This window comes from Formica exsecta, unplaced genomic scaffold (genome assembly GCF_003651465.1).
Source record: "Formica exsecta isolate Colony F162 unplaced genomic scaffold, ASM365146v1 scaffold21, whole genome shotgun sequence".
NCBI classification, from domain to species: Eukaryota; Metazoa; Arthropoda; class Insecta; order Hymenoptera; family Formicidae; genus Formica; species Formica exsecta.
This window is the reverse complement of record NW_021849398.1, coordinates 785,212-807,719: the sequence shown is the minus strand read 5'-3', so window position 1 is coordinate 807,719 and position 22,508 is coordinate 785,212. Positions and strand designations below refer to the sequence as shown.

The 22,508-nt window shown below is 34.9% G+C and overlaps 1 protein-coding gene across 6 annotated transcripts; it reads left to right on the top strand.

The window, feature by feature from the left end:
* The first annotated feature begins 1,787 nt into the window (after positions 1 to 1,787).
* LOC115234915 (monocarboxylate transporter 12) lies at positions 1,788 to 21,847 on the top strand. Of its 6 annotated transcripts, none has more exons than XM_029806311.1 (11): positions 1,788 to 3,281; positions 17,269 to 17,572; positions 17,931 to 18,074; positions 18,169 to 18,374; positions 18,506 to 18,734; positions 19,207 to 19,643; positions 19,794 to 20,022; positions 20,112 to 20,287; positions 20,376 to 20,598; positions 20,725 to 20,972; positions 21,117 to 21,490. In XM_029806311.1, the coding sequence occupies exons 1-11, from the start codon at positions 3,183 to 3,185 to the stop codon at positions 21,264 to 21,266; spliced, it is 2,445 nt and encodes an 814-aa protein (XP_029662171.1). In that variant the 5' UTR covers positions 1,788 to 3,182; the 3' UTR covers positions 21,267 to 21,490. The 6 variants fall into 6 exon arrangements, with proteins under 6 accessions (XP_029662171.1, XP_029662170.1, XP_029662174.1 ...); XM_029806310.1 differs by having other exon boundaries at positions 3,183 to 3,281; positions 19,189 to 19,643; positions 21,117 to 21,847; XM_029806314.1 differs by lacking the exon at positions 1,788 to 3,281 and adding an exon at positions 5,862 to 6,139 and having other exon boundaries at positions 19,189 to 19,643.
* The last annotated feature ends 661 nt before the right edge of the window (positions 21,848 to 22,508 follow it).

Here is a 22,508-nt window from a genome sequence, read left to right as displayed (position 1 = left end):
TATTATTTATATTAATATTAATATCCTCTTCGATATATATATTCAATGCATCTCGCTACGTTTATCAAGTTTTAATTAAAAAAATTTTGTTCTTTTTAAATAATCCAAAAAGTATGTTACATATTAAAAGGCCTACTTAATAGTCCACTGCACTAAACTTTTAGACACGTTTTCTTCACTGTCATAGCTAATAATAGGCCATCGCAAGAATGTGTACAGACTATCCTTGGAACATATGTTCGTGACTACCACGGGGGTTGTCGACGATATCGATCTGCAAAGAGCAGGAACAAAATGAAAGCGATCAGGATGCAGTGCACTATAACGACAAGTCGATATCATACGCGTTATATAATAGTAGCTATATAGAAATATGTGTAAAATACATAAATTATATAATAATAATGAAGAATAAATTACAGATAATAATGGGACAAAATGTATAAATTAGATTCTCTTGAATAATTAACTACGATTATAACATAAAATATGTACTTTTCATATCAATTGTAACAATTATGATTGTGTCGCGTTGTAATTTAAATTTATCAATTTGATTATTAATACATTCGAAACCTACTTGTTTGTATTTCATAACGAATTATTCAAGAAAAGCGAGATATCACAATTGCATTGACCCAGCAGGTATATTGAGGTAATGACCGACCGTTCCAAATAAAACTTCACATACGCTTCCATACTTATTCCATAATACTACACAATGCGCATAATTCTCAATAATCCCAATTTATATATCTTATGCATGTGCTATACGAAAAATCAGAAATATTTTCGCAAAATGATTTCTCTCCCTTTCTGAAATAAACTATGACCGAATAAAAAATTTCAATAATAAAACGGATAGCCTAAAATTCTAATAGTAAAATAATAATTTTAATATATCTGATGTAATTTAAAATAATATCTTTTTTTTCTCGGCAAATCAATTGTATCATATTTTTCCGGGAAATTTATATATATATAATAATATTCTATATAAAACTTGTTTCTATATGTATAGCTTCATCTCTCAACTAACTTGTTCCTGAAAAAAAAAATAATAATTCTAATGGTTTTGTAATATATTGCTTGTGACATTATCTATGCGGCAAATACTATATGCAGGGATGTATGTAATGCGACGAGAATATATCCAATCGCAACGAGAGTGCGATTGTGAAAGCATTTAATACTGAACATATGGTACCTCGAACGCGTCTTTTTATAATTCTCTTTTTTTTTCCCTTCATCATACATATTTTATATATATTTTATTCAATATTATATAAAGTAGAAACTTCCTTTTCCATATATCATTTCTTACTTCGATACCCCATTCCTGTCCTTCTCCGTCTCTTTCTTTATTTCTCTACATTTCTTCCTTCATTAAATTTTAATGAAGAGTATCCTTTTCTCGAAAATAGAGAGAGACAGAGAGTTACGCCTTTCGCGTAACGCATTCTCTACATCCTCCATTCCTGAATTTCCTCGAAAAGCCCTCAAATTCTACGAACACACTTTCCACGAATTCTCCTCTGCAGACGCTCCTGGCCGCGGAGTTGAATATCGACCCGCGGCGCGAGTCCCGCACGCGAGCGAGTGTGCGCGCGGTCCATCAAGATCGCGCCGGAGCGCGGCGCGGCATCGCCAGGCATCGCGGTGTCGAGCGCGTCCGGGGATTGGCGCGCGCGGAGAGCTCGACGGGGATGACGGGCAGGCGCGCGCCGCTCCGCGTCGGGACGTCCGGCGTCGCGCGAGCAAACGGTAGACCTCGGCAGGTAGAGACCAGACAGGAAGGACCTAAGACAGGCGACGGCCGGACGGGCGTTTTATTGATTCTGGGGCGCCGCGGCGCTACCCACCCGCGGCGGGGTAGAGCCTGCTGGCGAGAGGAAAACTCTCCTCCCCGGCGAGGAGGACGATTTTCTCCATCGTCTCTTCATCCTTTTACCTACCTACCTCGGAAATCGGCGGGCCGATTTTCCCCGATTCTTCCTTCCACCCCACGCGGTCGCGCCTCTCCAATCTCTTCCCCTTTTTTTTTTTTGCAACTCGGAGCCGGCCGGTGGGTGTGTGCAACGACACCGTCGTCGTCGTCGTCGTCGTCGTCGTTCGTCGAACCGTCGGTATCAGTCAGCTTCTTGATAGCGGTCAGGAAACGGGCACGATCGATCGTCGTGGATAATCGCGAAAGTGAAGAAGGTCGCACCAATAACCTACAGACTACCGGGAGAGTTTCCCAGTGAAATATTCGCGCCGGTTACCGTCGCAACGTGACAGAAACTCCTTGAGCAACTTTCAATAATATTTATATATGCGCGAAGAATCTCTACGAAATATTTATAAAAGAAAATTGTGAGAATAAAGTGTGATAACATTGGAAAATCGTTCTCGTTGTTGCTGAAGAACCGGTTTCGCGAGGGAACGGTGACGGAGACCGAAGAGATTACGAAAGGAAAATCATATGTTTTACACTATCGTTGAAATCAGCTTAGACAGTTACCAAGATATCGACGAGATCGAATTAAATCGAAGTTGCCCCAAATACTTCCTTCGAACGCCGCTGTGGAAAATAACGAAAAGCGATCACCAGTGTTGAGAAACATTCCGAATGTTCATGATGATAACGAGAAAATAGGGAAACGAGGATTACTTTAAATGGTCCTGCGGCTAAACTTTAACGTCAAGTTTAAACTCTAAGATTTATCGGTGGATGACGATAATCTGCGGGGATAATAATTTTTCGAAGAAGGTGCGGAGAGAAGAAATTTCCGATTCCGCACGATCGGTCGTTTTCACGCTCTTGATCATCGAATTAAAAGTGCGATTGCGAGAGAAGCGGCGAGAAAATTAATTCATCGCATAAGGTAAGATAAAGTTTAATAAGCGCATCGAATAAAAGACAGAAATAAGAGACAAAAACGTGAAGACTAAAGACAGAAACAAAGGGGAAAAGTCGGGAGTTCGATCGCTTTTGCGAGACAAATGGACGTAGACGTGACCAAGGAAGCTAACTTCCATAGGGAGCCTGTCAGAAATTTGATGCCGATGGAAGCGTCGTAAGCCGCCGTTGGGGCTGCGCTGATTCGCGTCGATTATCCGAAGAATCGGTCGATTTCGACGAGGCATCGAGGAGGAAGCCCAGACCTCGTCTGTCGTCCGGGTGGTTCTGTGGCACTGAAATGGGCCCCGCCAGCAGCCACGAGCAGATTGGCGAGCAAATCGGCGACGACGATGGCCTGCAGATCCACCCGAAGCCGTTGATACTGGCGAACAATATCGTAAGTATCTAGTTTTTATTACCATACATATAGTGAGACCATTTATATCAAAAATTGGAAAACAATTAATTTTTAACGCAATTTTTTTTATTGAAAGACACTGCTAAGATTAATTTATAAATAAGTTTTAAATTTCTTGGATAAATTAAAATAATATAAGAAAATAAAAAATATATTTATACTCTTTTAATAACTCAAAATACACACACACACACACTGTATATATCACACTGATATCAGATTATATCATCGATACTAATGATACTACGATATTCACATCGATAATAACAAATTGCTCTTCGCTTTCTCGTTACTCTTCTAGTTCTAAAATAAACATTTGGCGACGTTCTAATTCTCAGAAAAACACGTTGGTATTTTTTTAATATTCTTTTAATGTAAAGCTTTTTGAGATTAATAATAAAGATATACTGTAGGTACTTACATACTGCATTTCCATTTTAATAAAAAGGCGATGTTGAATTAGCGGAAAGTCTTAACCGATATATATATATATATATATCGATTCTCTCCTCTTATATATAAGATGAATAAGAATAAGATAAAAGTTTCTTGTTTTCAAAGAGGATATCCTGACATCAGCATATATGGTTTTATTTTTAAAAAAACCATTTTCTGTCTTATTTGATCTTCAAATCTCGAAAACATCTTCAATTCGATCAAAACCGAATTAACCACAAAATCATTCTTTTAAAGCAAGCTATTTTTGTGTCTAACAAACAATAAGGCATTTTTTATCACTAAAAATATATATGAAATAGTAAGTTTAATAATCTTAATCTGTATTGTATATATATTCAATATATTCACATTCAAAGAGAGAGGATTAAACTTGCCCTGATTTTATATATAAAAAAAAATTTAGATATGTCATTATATTTACCATTTTATTTTATGCAAAATTAATTCTTCAAAACTTCCGAATATATTCTTAGTAATACGTACTCAATCCGATTTCACGATAATTACTTAAAAATCGAATTAATTATTATGCTCCAGTTATGATTAATACATGAATTAAAATAGAAAAATAAAAGAAAGAAAATGCAGAATAAATATTAGATATATCCGAAATCGTAGTACAATCGAGAAAGGTGGTTTATCAGGCAAAAATAAGTTAAAGATGTAGAACAAAATTTTATTCTTTACTTTTATTTAAGTTGAAAAAGAAGTTGTTAATTTCCCAATTTGCTCAAAGTCAATTTTCTCGGATACAAAGCCTTGTAGAAAAAAATTTCGTTCTACATTTTTTACTTAATTTTGTCTGATAAACCAAACTATTTTCCGGTTGTATCATAACTTTGTGAAAACTCATCAAGTATATCTTATGCGTAAATAATATTTGCATTTCTTGCAAATCTTCGTCAACGTCAGTGAAATCATCTGATTCTTGCAAACATGAGAAGCTGCGGTAATATCGCATTGTGATAACGTTATCAGGATTAATGTAGTGCATGGCATGTTAGAAAAAAGTATGTATTACCGTCATAATATCTAATAATTAAAATAATATAGTAGTTTTATGAAATAAATCACGCACGACATGCTGATAAGAATCGTAGTGAAAAATCGCGATTATTTTCTCGTTTTTAACAAAAATTAGATCAAATTTCTGCTGTTCATGCTCACAAATATTATGTCATTACTTATTATAATTTAACATGATCTAAGTCGTGTTTTGATTTGCTTCGAAATTTGATAGGTTTTGACAGCATTGCGACAAAAATATATCGGTGTACACAAGAGGAGCATTATTATGTATAACATACTATGTATTTCGATCGTGCATTATTCTTTAATGAGTGATTATTAAAATAATTCTCGGCCAATTTTCAATCAATATTTCCTTAACAAAACTATGGCATATTATTTTGTTAAATATCTTATTTCTCATCGATAAACATTCTCATATTCTCTCAAATGCTATATTAATTTTACTCGAATCAAAGGATCTATAAATAAAATTTTTCAACACATCCTGATATATATTATATTACATATTTAATAATTAAAGCCGTATTATAGAGCTCCTGTATCTCATAGGCTCGATTAACACGATCGTTCACACGTGACGATTAGATAATCTCACGACGTAACCTCCAGCGGGAAAAAAAAATGAGAGAGATAGAGAGAGAGAGAGAGAAAGAAAGACATTACCTAGGAAACACGTCGCGAGCTCCTGTACTCGAAAAATATATCACGCGCATTATACATAATATAGAACTTTATATTCTTCACCGATGGTATACAAGCGATTTTATTCGCACGAACGCGTATACTCGTGAGTCGTGAGTAATACATCGCCGGGCGTGTTTAGAGAAGCACGGGGGCGAGAAAGACGGATGATTAAGATTGGCGGGTGCAGCGCGGGGAGATGGATGATGGGATAGTGAAGAAGGGGGAGTACGGGGTATACATGCGGAGCGAAACGGCAACAACGATGACAATGACGATGACGATGACGATGACGACGACGGACGACGACGGGGATAAGCGCGACAAGATATGCGTCGTTCCCAAGAGTGGGGAATCACGGATGGACTACGCGTCCTGTGTCCGTGCGATTAAGTTGCTCGGTGATTGAGCGAGCGCATTTTGTCGCGCGTAGCGTAGCGCGTATTCGCGTTTCGCGCCGAGCTAGCCTGGCTTCAGATCTCCCGACCGACGCCTCCTCTCCGCGTGTGTATCTCGCGGATCAGGTGCCGCGGCTCTCGCACCATCTCGCTCATTCACGCACGTCTCGCATCGTCGCTCATTCACGTCGTCGCCCACGAGGGTGCATTCGCCTCCGACTAATCGTAAGAGAACAGAGAGCCACCATCATGTCGCCTAAAAATAAGGTAATCATAATGGTCGCTTATAAAATAGTCTCAAGACAGTATATTAACATTCCATAAACATAATTGCAAGCGTCGTTATGTAATATTAATTATATAATCGCATATATATGTATATTAATAACGCTGCAATTAACGTGAAATAATTGCAAGCGTTTTTTTTTTTTTTTTTTTTTTTTTTCTTTTAATGATTTAATGGCGGGGTGTGTTCAAAATACTATTAGATAATCGCGATCGTGTCATGTTTAACATAAATTAAAAATTGAAACTTATATATTTGTAATTATCGTATTTTTTTTTCTATCACATGTTCGAATAAAAGAAGAGATTACTTTCGTGTATTGGTAGCATCGAAATCTGAATTTCTTATATCCAAACTATATTAATTCCACAACCTGATCAATGTACAAATATTATTGATATAATAGGGAATACTATAGTAATAACGTTACTCCAAACTATTTTAATAATGTTAATATCACGATTATTCAAAAATATTATTCGCGAGAGCGATTGACGATAACTCGATGTGCAACTCCGCATTTTCTATTTATATAAAATTTGTAGCATTGCATAGAAAGCAATGTATTTGATTTCGCAGTATCATTCTTCTTTTCAAAAGCAGTATACATATATATGTTCCACGTAGTCAACGTGTTCTCGAACGATTTCACGCGTCTCCGCAGCGTTAGCAGGAATTTGAATCGAACCGATAGCAACGACATATGATTATTTCTGTGGGCGTAATCCAATTTTCCGTTTCTTCTTTGACTTGGAATTTCGTTGCAATAACATATTTATGACAACGACGTATAATCATTCCATCGACGCGATTAGGTATTCTGTTTATGCACGGAATTTTATTTTTCCATACGTTTCATGTGTTTAAGTCTAAAGTCTTTCGGATTATTGAACTTGGCTCGAAAAATTTCGAGAAATTTATAATTCATTATATACCTTTTATTTATACCTTTTAATTTCCTAATATTTGCCGTTAAATATAGTATGTACCTAGATATCATGAAAAGAGCAAATGAAATGAATAATCTTGGAATTAAAAAGTTTCCTCGTCGTTGATTCGAGACTGTGTTAGCTTATATTATATTTATAAACGTATTATTTTACGGCGACTCGACATTTTGCGTTGTGATTTACTCGTCACTAATATATATATTTTTCATTCGCGACAGTCTATATCGGTTTAATTTTATCTATATTATAAATATAAATAATATTCTCTAAGAGTATAAAATATGAGATATTCTTTATATCTTATCTAAAGTGAAGCAACTCGTGGAAAGAAAAAATACATTGTGTACGTAATTTAATAATACAATATAGAACATAGTAACACGATCTGTTTAAAACGTGCATTTCTTGCCCATGTCTTTTTGACAATTATTTTTCAATCGATTTTCGCAAGATAAATGATAAAAAAATGTGCGCAATGATTGAACAATCGCGAAATGCGCGAGTGAAAGTGGGTTGTAGGCTGGTTGACGAGGAAATTTATAATGTAACGCCGCTGTACTGACAAAACACGATATTATATTCCGGACGATACGCTGCATTGTTTCCGCGCGTACAACTCTTTTCTCTCTCCCTTTCTATCTCTCTTCTCTCTCTCTCTCTCTCTCTCTCTTTCTCTCTCCTTCTCTCTCGCCGCGTTTGCCAAGAACATTATTAAATAAATATATTTATTAACAAATATCCTCTAGTAAAAGCCTTTAATTCCGAAAACGCAGAAGAGCGATTCGAGAAGAAGCTTTCATCAAGACTGACCTCTATTAAAGTTTCACGCGATGGATTATAACGCATTCGTGAGATTCAAGACTCGAGAGATTAAGATCTATTTTTCTGTGCGCAACTCTGTTATCTTTTAAGTGTTTATTGAACTTCTTATCATTCTCTATCGAATGTCGAACAGGCCTCGGATTCGCGGCTGTTCAACCGACAGATATTAGATAGAATTTCTCAGATTATTTTTCGTCGATTAAATTCTCCATCGCATCAATAACTAATATATATATTTGCTGAACAGATATGCATTTCCAAACGATTTACTGTACTAAAAGATAGAAAAGATCAATTACGCGTATAATAAGTGTAGTGTAATGGCCAGGAAAATCAATTGCGTGTAAAAAAATTTATGTTTGCGAACTGAATCGTGGAAAAGATGATCTTCTCTTTCCAATGTTATTAAATTTGCCGCTTTTGTTTAAAAAAAAAAAAATGTTTTTTTTTTTTTATTACATAAAGAAGATATGCAGGAGATAAATGAAACATTTTATAATTATCGTTACAACAAAAAAGTATAGTTACACGTTCTATATAAAAAATATATTTTGATATCATCGGTAACACCGTTAGATTTATAAAAGAAATTTTATTATTTCACGTTATTGAAAATTTCTCACATCTTACAACTTTAATTTTATAAAAGCTTTCGCTTGCTGACACAAACATTTTTCTTTTCCGACATATGCCCTTTCTACGATGACCGCGTCGAATGTAATCAGCGATTGTTTGTCTGAGAATGCAGTGCGGAAGCGCTCGGACTTCGTTATCAACAGGCAGTACAATCCAGTAAGGTTGCAGTAATTAGAACGCATGCACAAACAATACTAATGCGATTCATCGTATGTATCCGAGAACATTGCTTTTCCCCCTTTGGACCGCGTTTTTTTATTCGCAATTTCAAATATAATCATAAGCAAATAGCAATAACGAGCTCGAGATTAAATGGTTTATCCTGGAGAAAGAATATGCGATATCGCACATACTCGATAAATAATGATGAATTCTTCCTTTATCGTTTGGAATGACCACTTAAATTTTTATCAGCTTTTGCGACCCTTCTGAACAAATTGCCAGACCGATAAATACCGCATAAATGAGTAGCTTCAAAACTGTTTCGTTAGAATCGTAATCTCCTTCGTAATGTGAAATATTTTAACTTTGTTATAACACGTTGATTATCATAATTTATTAAATGTTTGCAACTTAATGAAAATATCTTCCTATTAAAAAAACCTATATTAAAAATAAATTATAAATTTAATAGCTTTATTTTATAATATACTTTTTTATCGGGAATCTTGGAAATTGTCAAGAGAAAAATGTAAAGCCTGAGGAATTGAAAAGAAGATTAAAGCTCCAATATAGCTTATCTAATCTAATTTATAAACTTATAGATTTATAAAAGACAATTTAAGCTCTTGTCTTTCCCAAAGATATTTTACATTAAATTATATTAGAAAATTTCAAAGATGATAAAATTTCTCATACTTTAATCATGATATAATTTATATTTCCAAATTCATAAAATATAAACCAATAACATATTAGCAATTTACCTTTATATTTCCAAATTCATAAAATATAGACCAATAACATATTAGCAATTTTCCTATGAAATTTCAATTAAATATTAATATGAACATCTATAGCTGGGGATTTATTTGACGAATATATCTACTGTCTGCTTGGACGCTCTCATACTATTGCGGGAATTTGTTAGAAAACTTTTCCGCAGAGATGAGAAGCAGATGGTATTTTCGTGTCGGTGCCTTCGGCTCTAATTGTCGCTGGTTATTATCTAATTAATTCATAAGCGTCATCAGCCACATGAGCATCGCGCTGCTCTGCCGCACAGTGTTTCGCGTGATCGGCGCTCGCGACCGCATTCGACCAAATTTATGAACATTGTGTGTGTTCCGCGATTGTTCCGCTCATCTTACGTCTCGCCGATAGAATTGGCATCGTTAATGAACGTTTTCTCAACGTGATCTTCACGGCTGACAGTCCAAGAGAAACGAGCTTATCGTGACGCGATACAGGCTATGGCCGATTCGACGGATCAGCATCTGGAATATATCATCGTAAGTTCCATCTTTGATTCGATTGAAGACCTCACAAGTAGATAAACGACCCATTAAGACTTTATTCCAACTGTTCGAGAAGAAGAGAATCTGCCTCTATAAATTTCTTTATATTTTTACACCATTTCTTGAATTATAAAAGAGATTTTATATTATCTCTGTTATATGCGTATATATATATAATTTTATTTTAGGCGTGAAGTAATTCTTTTATATCTTCTTATACATCTTTTTATAAATATATAACAGATTCTTGGCAAAAAAATTCAATATGTGTATAAAAAGATACAAAAGAATTACTTTAAGTAATATATATTTTTGGCTCCTCAAATTTTAATTATCCACCTATAAATTTAGTCAAATACGTCTAAAGCCCTTTTTAATTGAGAAGTCCCAATATTTAATGCCTTGTTATTGTATATGACAGTACCATAGTGAATTATAATGAATCATTCATTAATTGAAGAGAAACTAAATGCGTCAAATATTTTCTCCTTCAAAGATAAAGCCTATAAAATTACTCATCATCAAGCTGCTGTTTCTCATTTATTTTCTCTCCAGTCCCAAACAAAACTATTCCCGACATTATTACTGAGTAAAATGGCACTCTTGTTTTATAGCTGTATGAGGAGAAGGGACTTTAAAATATGATTTTTTTACAGATCCAAATTCTAAAACAAAATAATGATAAAATACCGTCTAAATGATTATATTCGAACGCACACGCATACACAAATATTCACAAGAAACAAAAGATATTATTATTCAGAAAGAGCAATGTGTGTGGATATATACATAATAATATATAATTCCAAGATTATAAAAGTGAAATTGATAAAATAAATGTATGCGTATGAGAACTAGGGTTTCGAAATAATGCGAAACGCCCCTGTTAAGAAATTAACTGATGACGTGCGTCCCTTGACATCGTAGAGCGAAGAGCGAACGCTCTTCGCCATGACGCGCCACGCAATTCGAGTTCGAGTGGGGAACGCACGCGCGTAAGCCAGAGTGCAACATGCCTTTCGATGGCATATAATGTAGGTAAATGAGCATCGTGCAGTGCCGCGCTTTGCCCCGACCTGGACCATGTGTCCCGTCTTGTGCGCAACATTGATCGAATCGCGACGCTATCAGCGCGAAACGTACAATTGCACTTTGGGAAGATCATATTTTAAATCAGCACACGCCGCGAATGTCTATTGAAGTTTATATTTAAATCGGGCACGAACTTATGCAATCACCTGATATGTATGTATGTATGTATGTATGTTGCGAAATATTCGTCATCCCAAGACTTGCTTCGATTCCCTTATTCGAAAGCGTCGCGTTGCATCGGATATATGCTTTTACTTGGCAAATTATGGTTTAAATCGACAACGCGCGTTAATCGAGTCAAGTGGCATTTGTTCACTTCGGCTTGTTCTGAGCAATCGAGATTGTTGATTTCGATCTTATGTCAGTGCTCATGATCGACGAATAATCATTTTTGATCGTTTCCGCTTCTTGACGCGTTGTAACAGGAAGACACATACAATCTCGATTTAGAAACGAAACGCAAAGAAGGACGAGCAGGAGCTTTGTTCGCGGAAGTTCGACGAGCTTCGACACAATCGCTGCGTGTTCTCGAATATAAATAGAATCTGCCGTGCTGCGCCGCGGATTCTCGATATAGAGCTACTCTGAACGAGTATTAACGCGCCGCATCGCATTTGACAATGCGCAAATTGTCAGTATCGAGAAAGTTCGATCGACGAGATTCGAAAAAACACCAGTGATTTACCCGCAATTATCCGCAAGTGTTGCACGTGGATGTGATCAAGACGCGCTTCAGTGAAGGGCTCTCGATCGTTTACGCAGACAGTTTAAAGGAGATGTATCGGGATCGCGCGGAAATACAGGAAACGTCAATTCTATCCTGAAGACAAAACTGAGGAAAATGAAAGTACGGGAAAACTGAATGATTGAACGTATAATATAGTGCACGAGTGCATCGTATTATTTTCTTTTGACATTAGTGAAACACGCGGGTGCCAACCATTCTCTTTGAGATTCGTAAAAAATGACGAAAGTATAATTTTGCACGTTGAATCGTAATATTTCTCTTCTTGACGCGAAAATGCATCGGAACTTATTTAAAAAAAAAAGCTAAAAAAAAAGGTTTTTCTGTTTTTAATTCTTTTTATTAAATGTTCGTATTTTTCTTTCATGTTTTTTGAAAAGTATATCTCAGTTTTTTTTTTTTTTTTCAAAGTGAAGATAATTGTTAAATTTCAAAGTACATTGCAAGGACATACCAAAAGTGCTTGATGATTGCATTGAGTACGAGAAAACATCAAATGCAGTAAGACATTCTCGTTGTATTTCTAAACGAGTAGTGATCGCAATCGCTCCATTAAAATTATTCTGACAGATAGAGTTTAAGACCGCCGACGAAACCCTCCTCCCCCCGCCCCCATCTCCTCCTCCACAAAAAGTATTAAATTCCTGCCCAATGTGACAAGCTCAAAATTTTTCATTTGCGGGATATAAAAGTTTATAAATAGCTCACAATTGTACGCTATTGGTTTTTTTTTATTTTTGCAAGGCGGGGTGCCAGCTCGACAGAGGTGAGTTTAACAATAAATATCCGGAGAAAAGTGGTATTATTATATCGACATGACAAAACGTGACGAAAGAAGAGGCATTAGACAAAGCTCATCACGAGTGCGTTATATGCATATATGCATCTTTTGTTCGCGACACACGTGAGTCACTTGGCACGTGCGCACATTGAGAAGAAACATCACTGCGCAATCGCCGCTTGGCGTCTTTCCGCTAAGAGAAACTCATTTCTTTTTTAAACATTTAACTTCAAGAGAGGCAATATATAGAAAATAAGTAAGATGAATTTTGTGAAAGTTGTAGCCAATTATCAAGGTACAACGAATATTTAAAGTTTCAAAAGAGAATCTCTCTATAAGAAGAAAATATTAAATAAACATTTTTTTGAAGAGAAAATAAATTTTATAAAAAATAATATTTGAAAAGAAAATATTGAAGAACACGATACACATATTGAGGACGAGTCACGAGGATCTGTCTTAAGATGCAACAAAAGTAAACACAAAAATAAAAATAATTTCTGGGAAAAAAATAATTTGCATTAAAAAGTCACCGTAAAGATTGAAGCATGTCAAGAAAATTGACATATCGAGAAAATCAGGAGAAAGTAATTTAATCTTTTCGACGAAACTAGCCGCGTCATAAACTAAAAAAGAATAACTTCCGAAGAGAAAGAAGTGTGGAATGTGTCTGTGAAAACTCAAGAGCCGAATCGCGGGAAAAACTCTATATTGGCGCATCGAGGACATCCTCAGTATCTTGTCCTCGAGGCGCTCTCCTTGGAGCAGAGAAGATCGTGGCGTTCTCCCACCATTTCTACCTTGACGAAGCGAGTATCGGATACCGACGCGGCGTGCGCTGCGCGCGATGGCAGTGCGCTAAGCGAGCGGATACCGACGACGCGAGCGCGTCAGTACTGCCAGTAGTACAGTCGTAGTCGACATGGCAGCGGATTACGACGAGTGAGATTGTCGACGGGTGGTTTGGCGGGCCGGAAGGAGAGAGAGTGTGTGTGTGTGTGATAGAGTGAGAAAAAGTGCGGAAGGAACATAAACGATAAAGGGAGCGGAGAATCTGTCGGGGATAAAGCCGCGCTCGCGAGCGAAGAGAGCGGCGTCGAGTCGCTCGCGTCGCGTCGAGCGTGCTCGAAAATAGAACGCTGTTTCGAGCGAAAAGAAAGGAGGAGGCTGCAGAGGAAGGGAAAAAGGGTGCCGGAGAAAGAGAGAGAAAGAGAAGTGTGATTGACGGTTTAAGGCGATCCGTAGAATGTCGCGTGTGTCACTCAACAAGTCGCAGTACGGCTCACGTCGCGTCCGCAAGATCAGCTCGGTACGGTTTGTATATATATGGGTATAATTGTGTGTTGGTGCGCTGTCGGTTATATTCAAAAATCTGTCCCATCCTCCTTCCTTCCTTCCTTTCTACCTTTCCGCTCTCTGTCTTGCGAATACTGGAACACAACGATCTCGTTTCCTACGTGACTCGTTTATTACCGGATACGGCGGTGCGACCAGTGACTGCTTGAGTAAGATAAAGATTTAAAAAAGATCCGAAAGACATGGAAAAAGTATTAAAAAGTTTTTTCAAAATGCAATTCCTTTCATGTTGCTCCATTAGATATATAAAGAACAAACTTTACACGGACTTTTGTTGCGGAAAATGAAAATTTCCTCAAAATTTAATGTTGGAGTAAAAAATTTACAATCGATGCATTCCTATGTATATTACAAATTTCATATTTTCGTTATCGATTTTTGCACAATCTATCCAGATGAGCCGTTTAATTCGCGTGCATTTTTATTGTAGTCTCTCAGTCGCGCTGAAATGATAATCATTTTTTATGCATAGTCTATAATCACTGGCGCAATCGCACAGTGCGTAGTTCTTTACGAAGAAAGGTGGCATATGACAGCCTTGATGGTCGACAGACTGCTACCTGTGACGAGAGGATACGTCGTTGCATTCGTACGCACGATCCGTAACGCATTTTGCATACACATGACAATGGCGCGTAACACGGTAATATACCGTGTGTACGACAGTAATACCGTGCTAGAAAATAGCAAGGTCAGATGCGAGCGTGAGCGATTCTCGCGGTGAGCTTTGCGTCTTTCATCGTCGGGTGGCGCGATCGGAATGACAGCGACAGCGTGCGATCAGCTGATCAGCTGTGACCTTCCGTTCGGCCAAGTCATCCGCGCGGACGCAAACGCGAACATACGCGCTGCATTTAAATTCGTCTTCGCGGCCGCGATACGCGAGATCGTTGATCCAAATCTCTAACAATGGGACTATACTAATTATATATCGTAGTGAGATATACAAAAGCGAGATATATAAAAATATAAGCGGGCAGTAATCATATATCTCTATAAAGAATCTTAAAAAGAAAAAATTACAATTTTGCACGATTTTTTCTAATTTTTTCTATTACATAAATCGTCATTTATTAATAATGGTTAGATACAACCAAAAAATTATATAATCTTATAATATTTTATCATTCTTATTATATCTAATCCAGCCACAAAGAAAATTAATAAAATTATAGAAAAGAATTATTTTGCTAATATCATTAAAATATTAACGATTAAGATAATCTTGTCTGATTGCTAAAGTAATTAATAACATTCGAAGTGCTTTTATTAATTCTTATAATTCAATAGTCTCATGTAATTATATTGTAAAAGACCCGTGTAAATGTTAAAATTCTGTCGATTAATATCATATCGCGTATGCGCGGCTCGATATTTTCCCTTCTCGATTATCACGGTATTAATATCTCCATGTATATATATATATATATTAAGATGTTTTTTTTTATTAAAGCCCGATGATTGGAATTCATTTGAGATTAAATATTAATTGAATATTGTAGCGATACTAGGTGATTATTGAATATTGTAGCATTTGACAATATAACTGAAACTTAAATTAAATGATATTTGGTAATTAAATAAATTAATATATTTTATATATAGCTTCAAAAGTAAATCCACTGCTCATGAGGAATCCATTAAATAGAATCTCGGATACTAAAAGCTATATCTGTAAATTTTTACTTTTATTGTTATACTATAAATCAATTTAATATGATTTTTTTTTAAGAGTATGATTAATAATAATTTAAAAAATAATAACATACATGAGACGTTTCAGAAAAAGAATTATACAAACACTTTTAGTATATAATACTTGATAAATATAAGCAAAAAAGAATTTAATAAAAACATATAATTCCTAAAATTATTTATTAAGGCATTGTATGTACTCTCTCTCTCTCTCTCTCTCTCTCTCTCTCTCTCTCATCATTTTAAATCTTATAAGTTATAAATTTCCGATTTGTTTGAAATGCCAGTGATGTTCCTAGATTTTTCACTACGTAAATTCTCAACAATATTCATTTATCTAAGAAAGCATGCCTTTAATAGAACTAATTTATGCGATGTGTTTATATAATACATTGATAGCGCGAACTTATCGCGATGTATCCTATCTCTATCATTGCTTTTATCTCTATAAGCATTGATTTTAATACACACATACATTTATATTAATCTTTCTCTTTCTCTCTTCGCATTTGCTTATAATAGAAAAATATTTTTTAAATTATTTATTCTAATTAAAGTATCTTTTTTTTTTATATGGATCACATACTAATAACTTAGCGGTAAATCCAATTATATCGCAGAAAAAATGCAGATTGAATTGAAAACAACCATGTCTTTATTGATTTGATTCTAACGATACATTCTATCTATCATCTTGACTATATGTAACCTTAGAGACTGATTAACTCACAATAGCTATTTGATGTCTATGCTAGCGTTTGCGTGATTATGATATCATCCTACATCATAGCACGCAGCGTTGTTCTTGTATTACACTCTGCGATAATTTCTAGACCGTGATTAACGAAATCATTACCAAGTAATGGCATATGATTTCTTTTTTCATTATGTGTAAAAGAACAAATTTATTATTAATTGAATTTAAAACTTGATTTTAATTTATCTCTCTACGCGTGCATTTCTCTTTTTATCGAAAAAAATATCGCATTTTATTGCATATGATCTGAATGATAAGAAGTCTAATCGACAACATTTCATCAGTCAGTGATTATAGAAATAAATCCTTGTTTGTGCGTCACAAAAGAGATCTTTTTCTCTTAGAGCATTCAAGGTGAACTGCAAGTCTTATTCAAGGCGAAAGTAACGCGTTTGTGTTGCAAAGTATAAGACAGTCTTCAATTATATTATTTTCCAGATTTTCTACGAAATTATTATACGCAATACAGATATAAGCTGTGTCATAAAATTATGCGCACTGAATTATTGAAGCATAAAAAGTTTGAATTGCGAGTTGTATAGTAAAAGCTCTATAATTTATATCAATTTCTGTTATATTTTAACAATGTAAAGAGTACAAGATTATGATATGAATAACAATACAAAATAAATAGCTGAAATTAATCAATTATTCTTTTTCCTAGCCGTTTCTTATGATATAAGAATTATTTTTTAATAAATAAAAAGCATCTCTTACAGAGAAAAATTTAGAAGAATGTAACACTTTCAAAATGCATAAAATATGTTATTTTATATGAGTTTGTAAAAAATTGAAAATTATTATTACGCTTCTTTTTAGACGGAGAGCGAATATTCTGTAGAAGAACAATCGAGATTAACGGGGGCCGATGGACCGGGCGGCGATGAAGCTTCGCCCGAAGATGAGGGAGGTTCGCTCTGCGAATACCACGATATACCACCCCCACCTGACGGTGGTTATGGTTGGGTGGTGGTATTTGCATCGTTTATGTGTAACATGATAGTGGACGGTATTGCCTATACGTTCGGCGTTTTTCTAGGAGAGTTTGTTAAATATTTTGGGGAAGGAAAGGGCAAGACCGCTTGGGTTGGCTCGTTGTTATCTGGAATGTACCTTAGCGCTGGTAAGATATAAACATGAATGTTTTCAAAATTTCGTTTGTACTGAATTTTAAAACATAGAATGCACAATAACTGCTAAAAAATATATTTTAACATTTATTATATTTTCTATAAGAAAAATTAATTTTCTATTAACGAAAGTTTTGTTTATAAAGATATAATTGCCGAAAGATATTTAATATCAATATACGAGAATAATAAAAGCTTATCTTTTAATCAATTGTATTTTATTGAAAGAAGATGGAATTACGATTTTATTATAAATGGAACTTCTGATAAAATTCGTACTAAATCAATTTAAATTAAATAGCCAATTAAAATAAATTGTAATGGATAAATATGAATTTTTCCTTGTCATAGGCCCTGTCGTCAGTGCTTTAACGAATAAGTATGGCTGTAGAGCAGTATGTATGGCAGGAAGTTTCTTAGGCGCCGCCGCATTTGTACTTTCAACATTTTCAAGCAGTGTAAATATGCTTATGATGACTTACGGCATTATGGGAGGTGCGTAATAATTACATTTTTTTCGCGATTACTCGCGCAATCTCTTTACGCCTCGCCAGTTTCTTTCTAGTTCATATCTCTATTGCTCTTTTAGGAATTGGATTTGGTTTGATATATCTACCCGCAGTAGTTTGCGTAGGCTATTACTTTGAAACCAAAAGATCTTTAGCTACGGGTATTGCCGTATGCGGATCGGGATTCGGCACGTTCGCATTTGCGCCTCTCGCGACCATGTTGCTGGAGGCATATAGCTGGAAGGGAGCAAATCTAATCCTGGCTGGTCTCATCTTAAATTGCGCAGTAAGTAAACAGTGAAATATCTCATTCGCGTTACGCTTCGCTGCTTTGCTTATGCAGGAGTAATACAACGCATTAGATTAATCGAGATAGTATATCTCGTATATCTGATAATTCTAACAGATGATTTTTAGGTATTTGGTGCCATGATGAGACCTTTGGAATATCCGAAAGCTTCTTCTGTTAAACCATTATTACAAAGAATGGCCGAAGAGAAGAGATTTCAGATGGAACGTGGCAGCATCGGTGGTTCTTATTTTATGGTACAATTGCCGGACGGATCTATGGAAAAGCGAATGAAAATGCCAATCAATATTGATCCTGGTGTTCATTCCAGTTTCAATTTAGACCAATTAGTGCCTGGTAAGAAATTCTTTGGCGATCGGTACCCTTTGGTATATCTCGTTATGATTGTGAAAATGGCGCGAGTTATAACAATATAGAGAAATAAAGTTAATCGTTATTTATTGTAATTTATTCTGAAAGATAACGATCCAAAAATCGCTTTTTTACTTTTAAAATTCTATTTTCTTATTTTTAAGTTAATCATGTTGTTTGTTTTGTATATAGTTATATATATAAGATTGAAAAATATATAAAAAAAAGTAGAAGAATATTTTAATTAATATGATAATTTTTTGAAGATATTATTAAAAAATATTTTTTAATATGCAAAAATCTAATTATCTCAAAACAAAATTATATGGTTTATATCATTTTCATTATGACCGGTATACCTCGTCAAGTAATCAAGATGATAATTATTTCGATTATTTGAGGAGTGTATACTCGTTATCAAATAACCATAATATTAAAGGAACTCCTTTAACACCAGTTCCAACGGTGCCAACCCTCCCGACTATATCCGAAGTGAAGGTACAAGAGCACTCTTCCAGTGGGCATACTAGCGATAGCGGCAGCATGGACTTAAAGAATATTTCGAATAAATCTAAAAGCAAGAATATCGACGAAACCAAAGACGCCAAGGACGCGGAGAAGCCCGAGAATGAATTTAATAAGACGATAATCCCCAGAAACGCGTCGCAGCCGGCTTTCACGACCCACGTTCAAGGTTTGCCTAAAAACGGCTCTGTGCCATTCTTCGATAGAATTCGTAAAACGAGTACCAGCGAGCGCTACAAGCCTAGCCTTAGTGCAATAAAAAACTCTAGGACAACGCTTAACTCTAATGGAGATATCAGAAAGAGCTTGCATCTGAGACTTTCCACAAGTAGTATGCTGGGATCGCGAAATAATAACGCTGAAGTTGATGTAAGTTTATACATTTACAGATTTGAATGTTTCATCTTACGGGAGAGATGTTGATTAGATTTATATCTTTTATATATTGTTAGACAAATTAATCGCATATTTCTCCATTAATATAATAATAATAACATACAATATTTTTGTTTGTACTAGGATGGTGAGAGTATTACTTTTACTACCAGTAAAACTAGTATCCCAAAGGAAAAACCAATGATGGTCCGTCCCTTATCGAGAAAGGATATTTTCTACAGTGGTAGCGTAGTCAATTTACCAGAATACCAAAGCCAGAAATCTCTCGCCAATTATCGTCAGAGTGTTATATCTATTCCCAAATCTGTACGTGGTGACATGAAGGACATTGATATCGAAAAAGCGCAACAACGTATGTATATACATTGTTTTCGATATCAAAATTCAATCGATATTATTAAAAATTTCAAAAAAATTAATATAAATTTTTTAATTTCTTAGAACCTTTATGTCCTTGCTTGGTATTACCTGACTCGTTTAAAGAAGCTCTAGCGACGATGATGGACATGTCCTTATTGAAGGATCCCGTTTTCCTTCTAATTGGTATTAGCAACGTGTTTGGTATGGCTGGATTATATGTTCCTTTTGTATATCTGGTGGATGCTGCGGTCTTAGATGTATGTTATTTATTAATTTTCACTATATCATTATATCGCGTTGCATATAATAACACGTATTCAACTATATCTCTATTTCTTTTTTAAGGGAATTGAAAGCAATTCTGCATCGTTCTTATTATCCATCATTGGAATAACGAACACTATAGGTCGTGTGGCTTGTGGATATGTGGCCGATTTTCCGCAAGTTGATTCCTTACTGTTAAATAATGTTTGTTTAATTATATCTACAATCGCAGTAGCTGCAACACCATTTTGCCATACTTACGCCGCTTATATTATTATGAGCATATTTTTCGGAATAGCAATATGTAAGTATTTCAACTATACAATAATTATCTAATATCTATGATGTTTCGATTGAAAATTATTATTTTAAGTATTAAAATGTGATATTTGCAAATTTTGTCTTGAATGATAATTTTATAATTTTTCAGCTGGGTATATCTCATTAACATCGATCATTTTGGTGGATCTCTTGGGATTAGACAAATTAACGAACGCTTTCGGCCTTTTAATTCTGTTCAGAGGGGCTGCTGCTATAGTTGGCTCACCCTTAGCGGGCGCTGTTTACGACGCAACGCAAAGCTATAGCATCCCGTTTTTCATGGCAGGGTTTTTCTTCCTTGTAAGCACTATTACTAGTTTCATGGCCCCTGCTATGAAACGGTGCACTACACCGCAGGTAAAAATGCAATTTATATTAATCTTCCTTTTTAAAGATTCAGGATTATTTTATAAAAATAAATTATTATTATAATATAGCGTTCAGCATGCGTTTGCACTTAACAGGGTTTAATGCATTAACGAATTATTCTATTTGTTGCAGACTCAACCTGTGATATTAGATACATTGACTCCAATTGACGAAGATATCGAGGAAGAGAACGAGGAGGACTTACCGGAAATAATAGAAACTGCGCCGTCACCCTTAGAACCACCTGAAAAGGAAATCAAGCAAATAGAGTCTGTTTTATAAATACTTCTGATCATTTTTAAATGGATAAAAATCGCCTTCACTCCGAGCCACACTGTGATAGGGCTGCTACTTTAAAGTCTCAAAAATGTACTTCTTTGTTACACGTTTAATCGATAAAGCACAAATTAGTGGCATATCTGATGGAATTTTTAACGTAGTTACGTACTTAGATTTGTATGACTGTATATGTTTTCTTGTTTTTTCTTTGTTTTCTATTGAAAACCGATAAACGTTATATTACACGAAATCCCATCAGGTATAAATACTTAATTGCCTATGTGTAATAGCGAAAAAAAATGATAGAGCGTTTTAACCTAATCAGTATCGATCTAGCAGTATATATATATATAGAGAGAGATAAAATATTAAATTAAAAAAAAATGCTCTTATACCGTGCATATCGAGTAATCTTGAATAAATTATTAATCTGCATCATAGGAATATAATATTAAATAATTTGAAAATTATTAAATACTATATATACAAGGATCGGTCAACGCATCATTGATCGGACTCGCTCGTTTTAATCATGAGGCATAATGATGTATACATGAATAAAATCTATGTATTCTATTTATTAATTGTAGCATATATGTTTTTATTTTGCGAAAGTAACTCGTGTATGATACAACGACGATGTATTTTAATCTAATCAATGTACGATTGACCATCCTTCATCGAAAAGATATCCCACCTACGATCTGTCGTGTTAGTTAAATCTATTTTTGGCCACATCCAAAGATGCAACTTGAATTATTGACAATTCAAAGAGATATTTTCTTGCATACTTGCGCAAATTATATGTATGTATGTGTATGTGTGTGCGTGCGTGCGCGTATGTGCGTGCATGTATTTTGTATGTATTTTGTGTGTATACATATATATATTAGATATTATTCAATAACAATGTTAATAAATTATGATCTCGATAAATAATTTATTGCCAGAGTTAAATCTCTGATGAACTTCGAAGATTAAACTAATAAAGAACAGTGCGGATAATAATTTCTTCCCATGCGTATCAATTATAAATTTATTATAATTATCAATTTATTGATCGCAAATATAATATCACATAAATATTGTACAATAACAATGTACTAATTAAATAATCAGATTTAACAATTATTACTTCGATGATTTATTTTTGATAATTTAAGCGATTATTAAAATGATGTTAATCAACTTTAGCAATTGCTTTGTATTTTATCATCACGGTTTTCATTATTCTAATAAATTAGC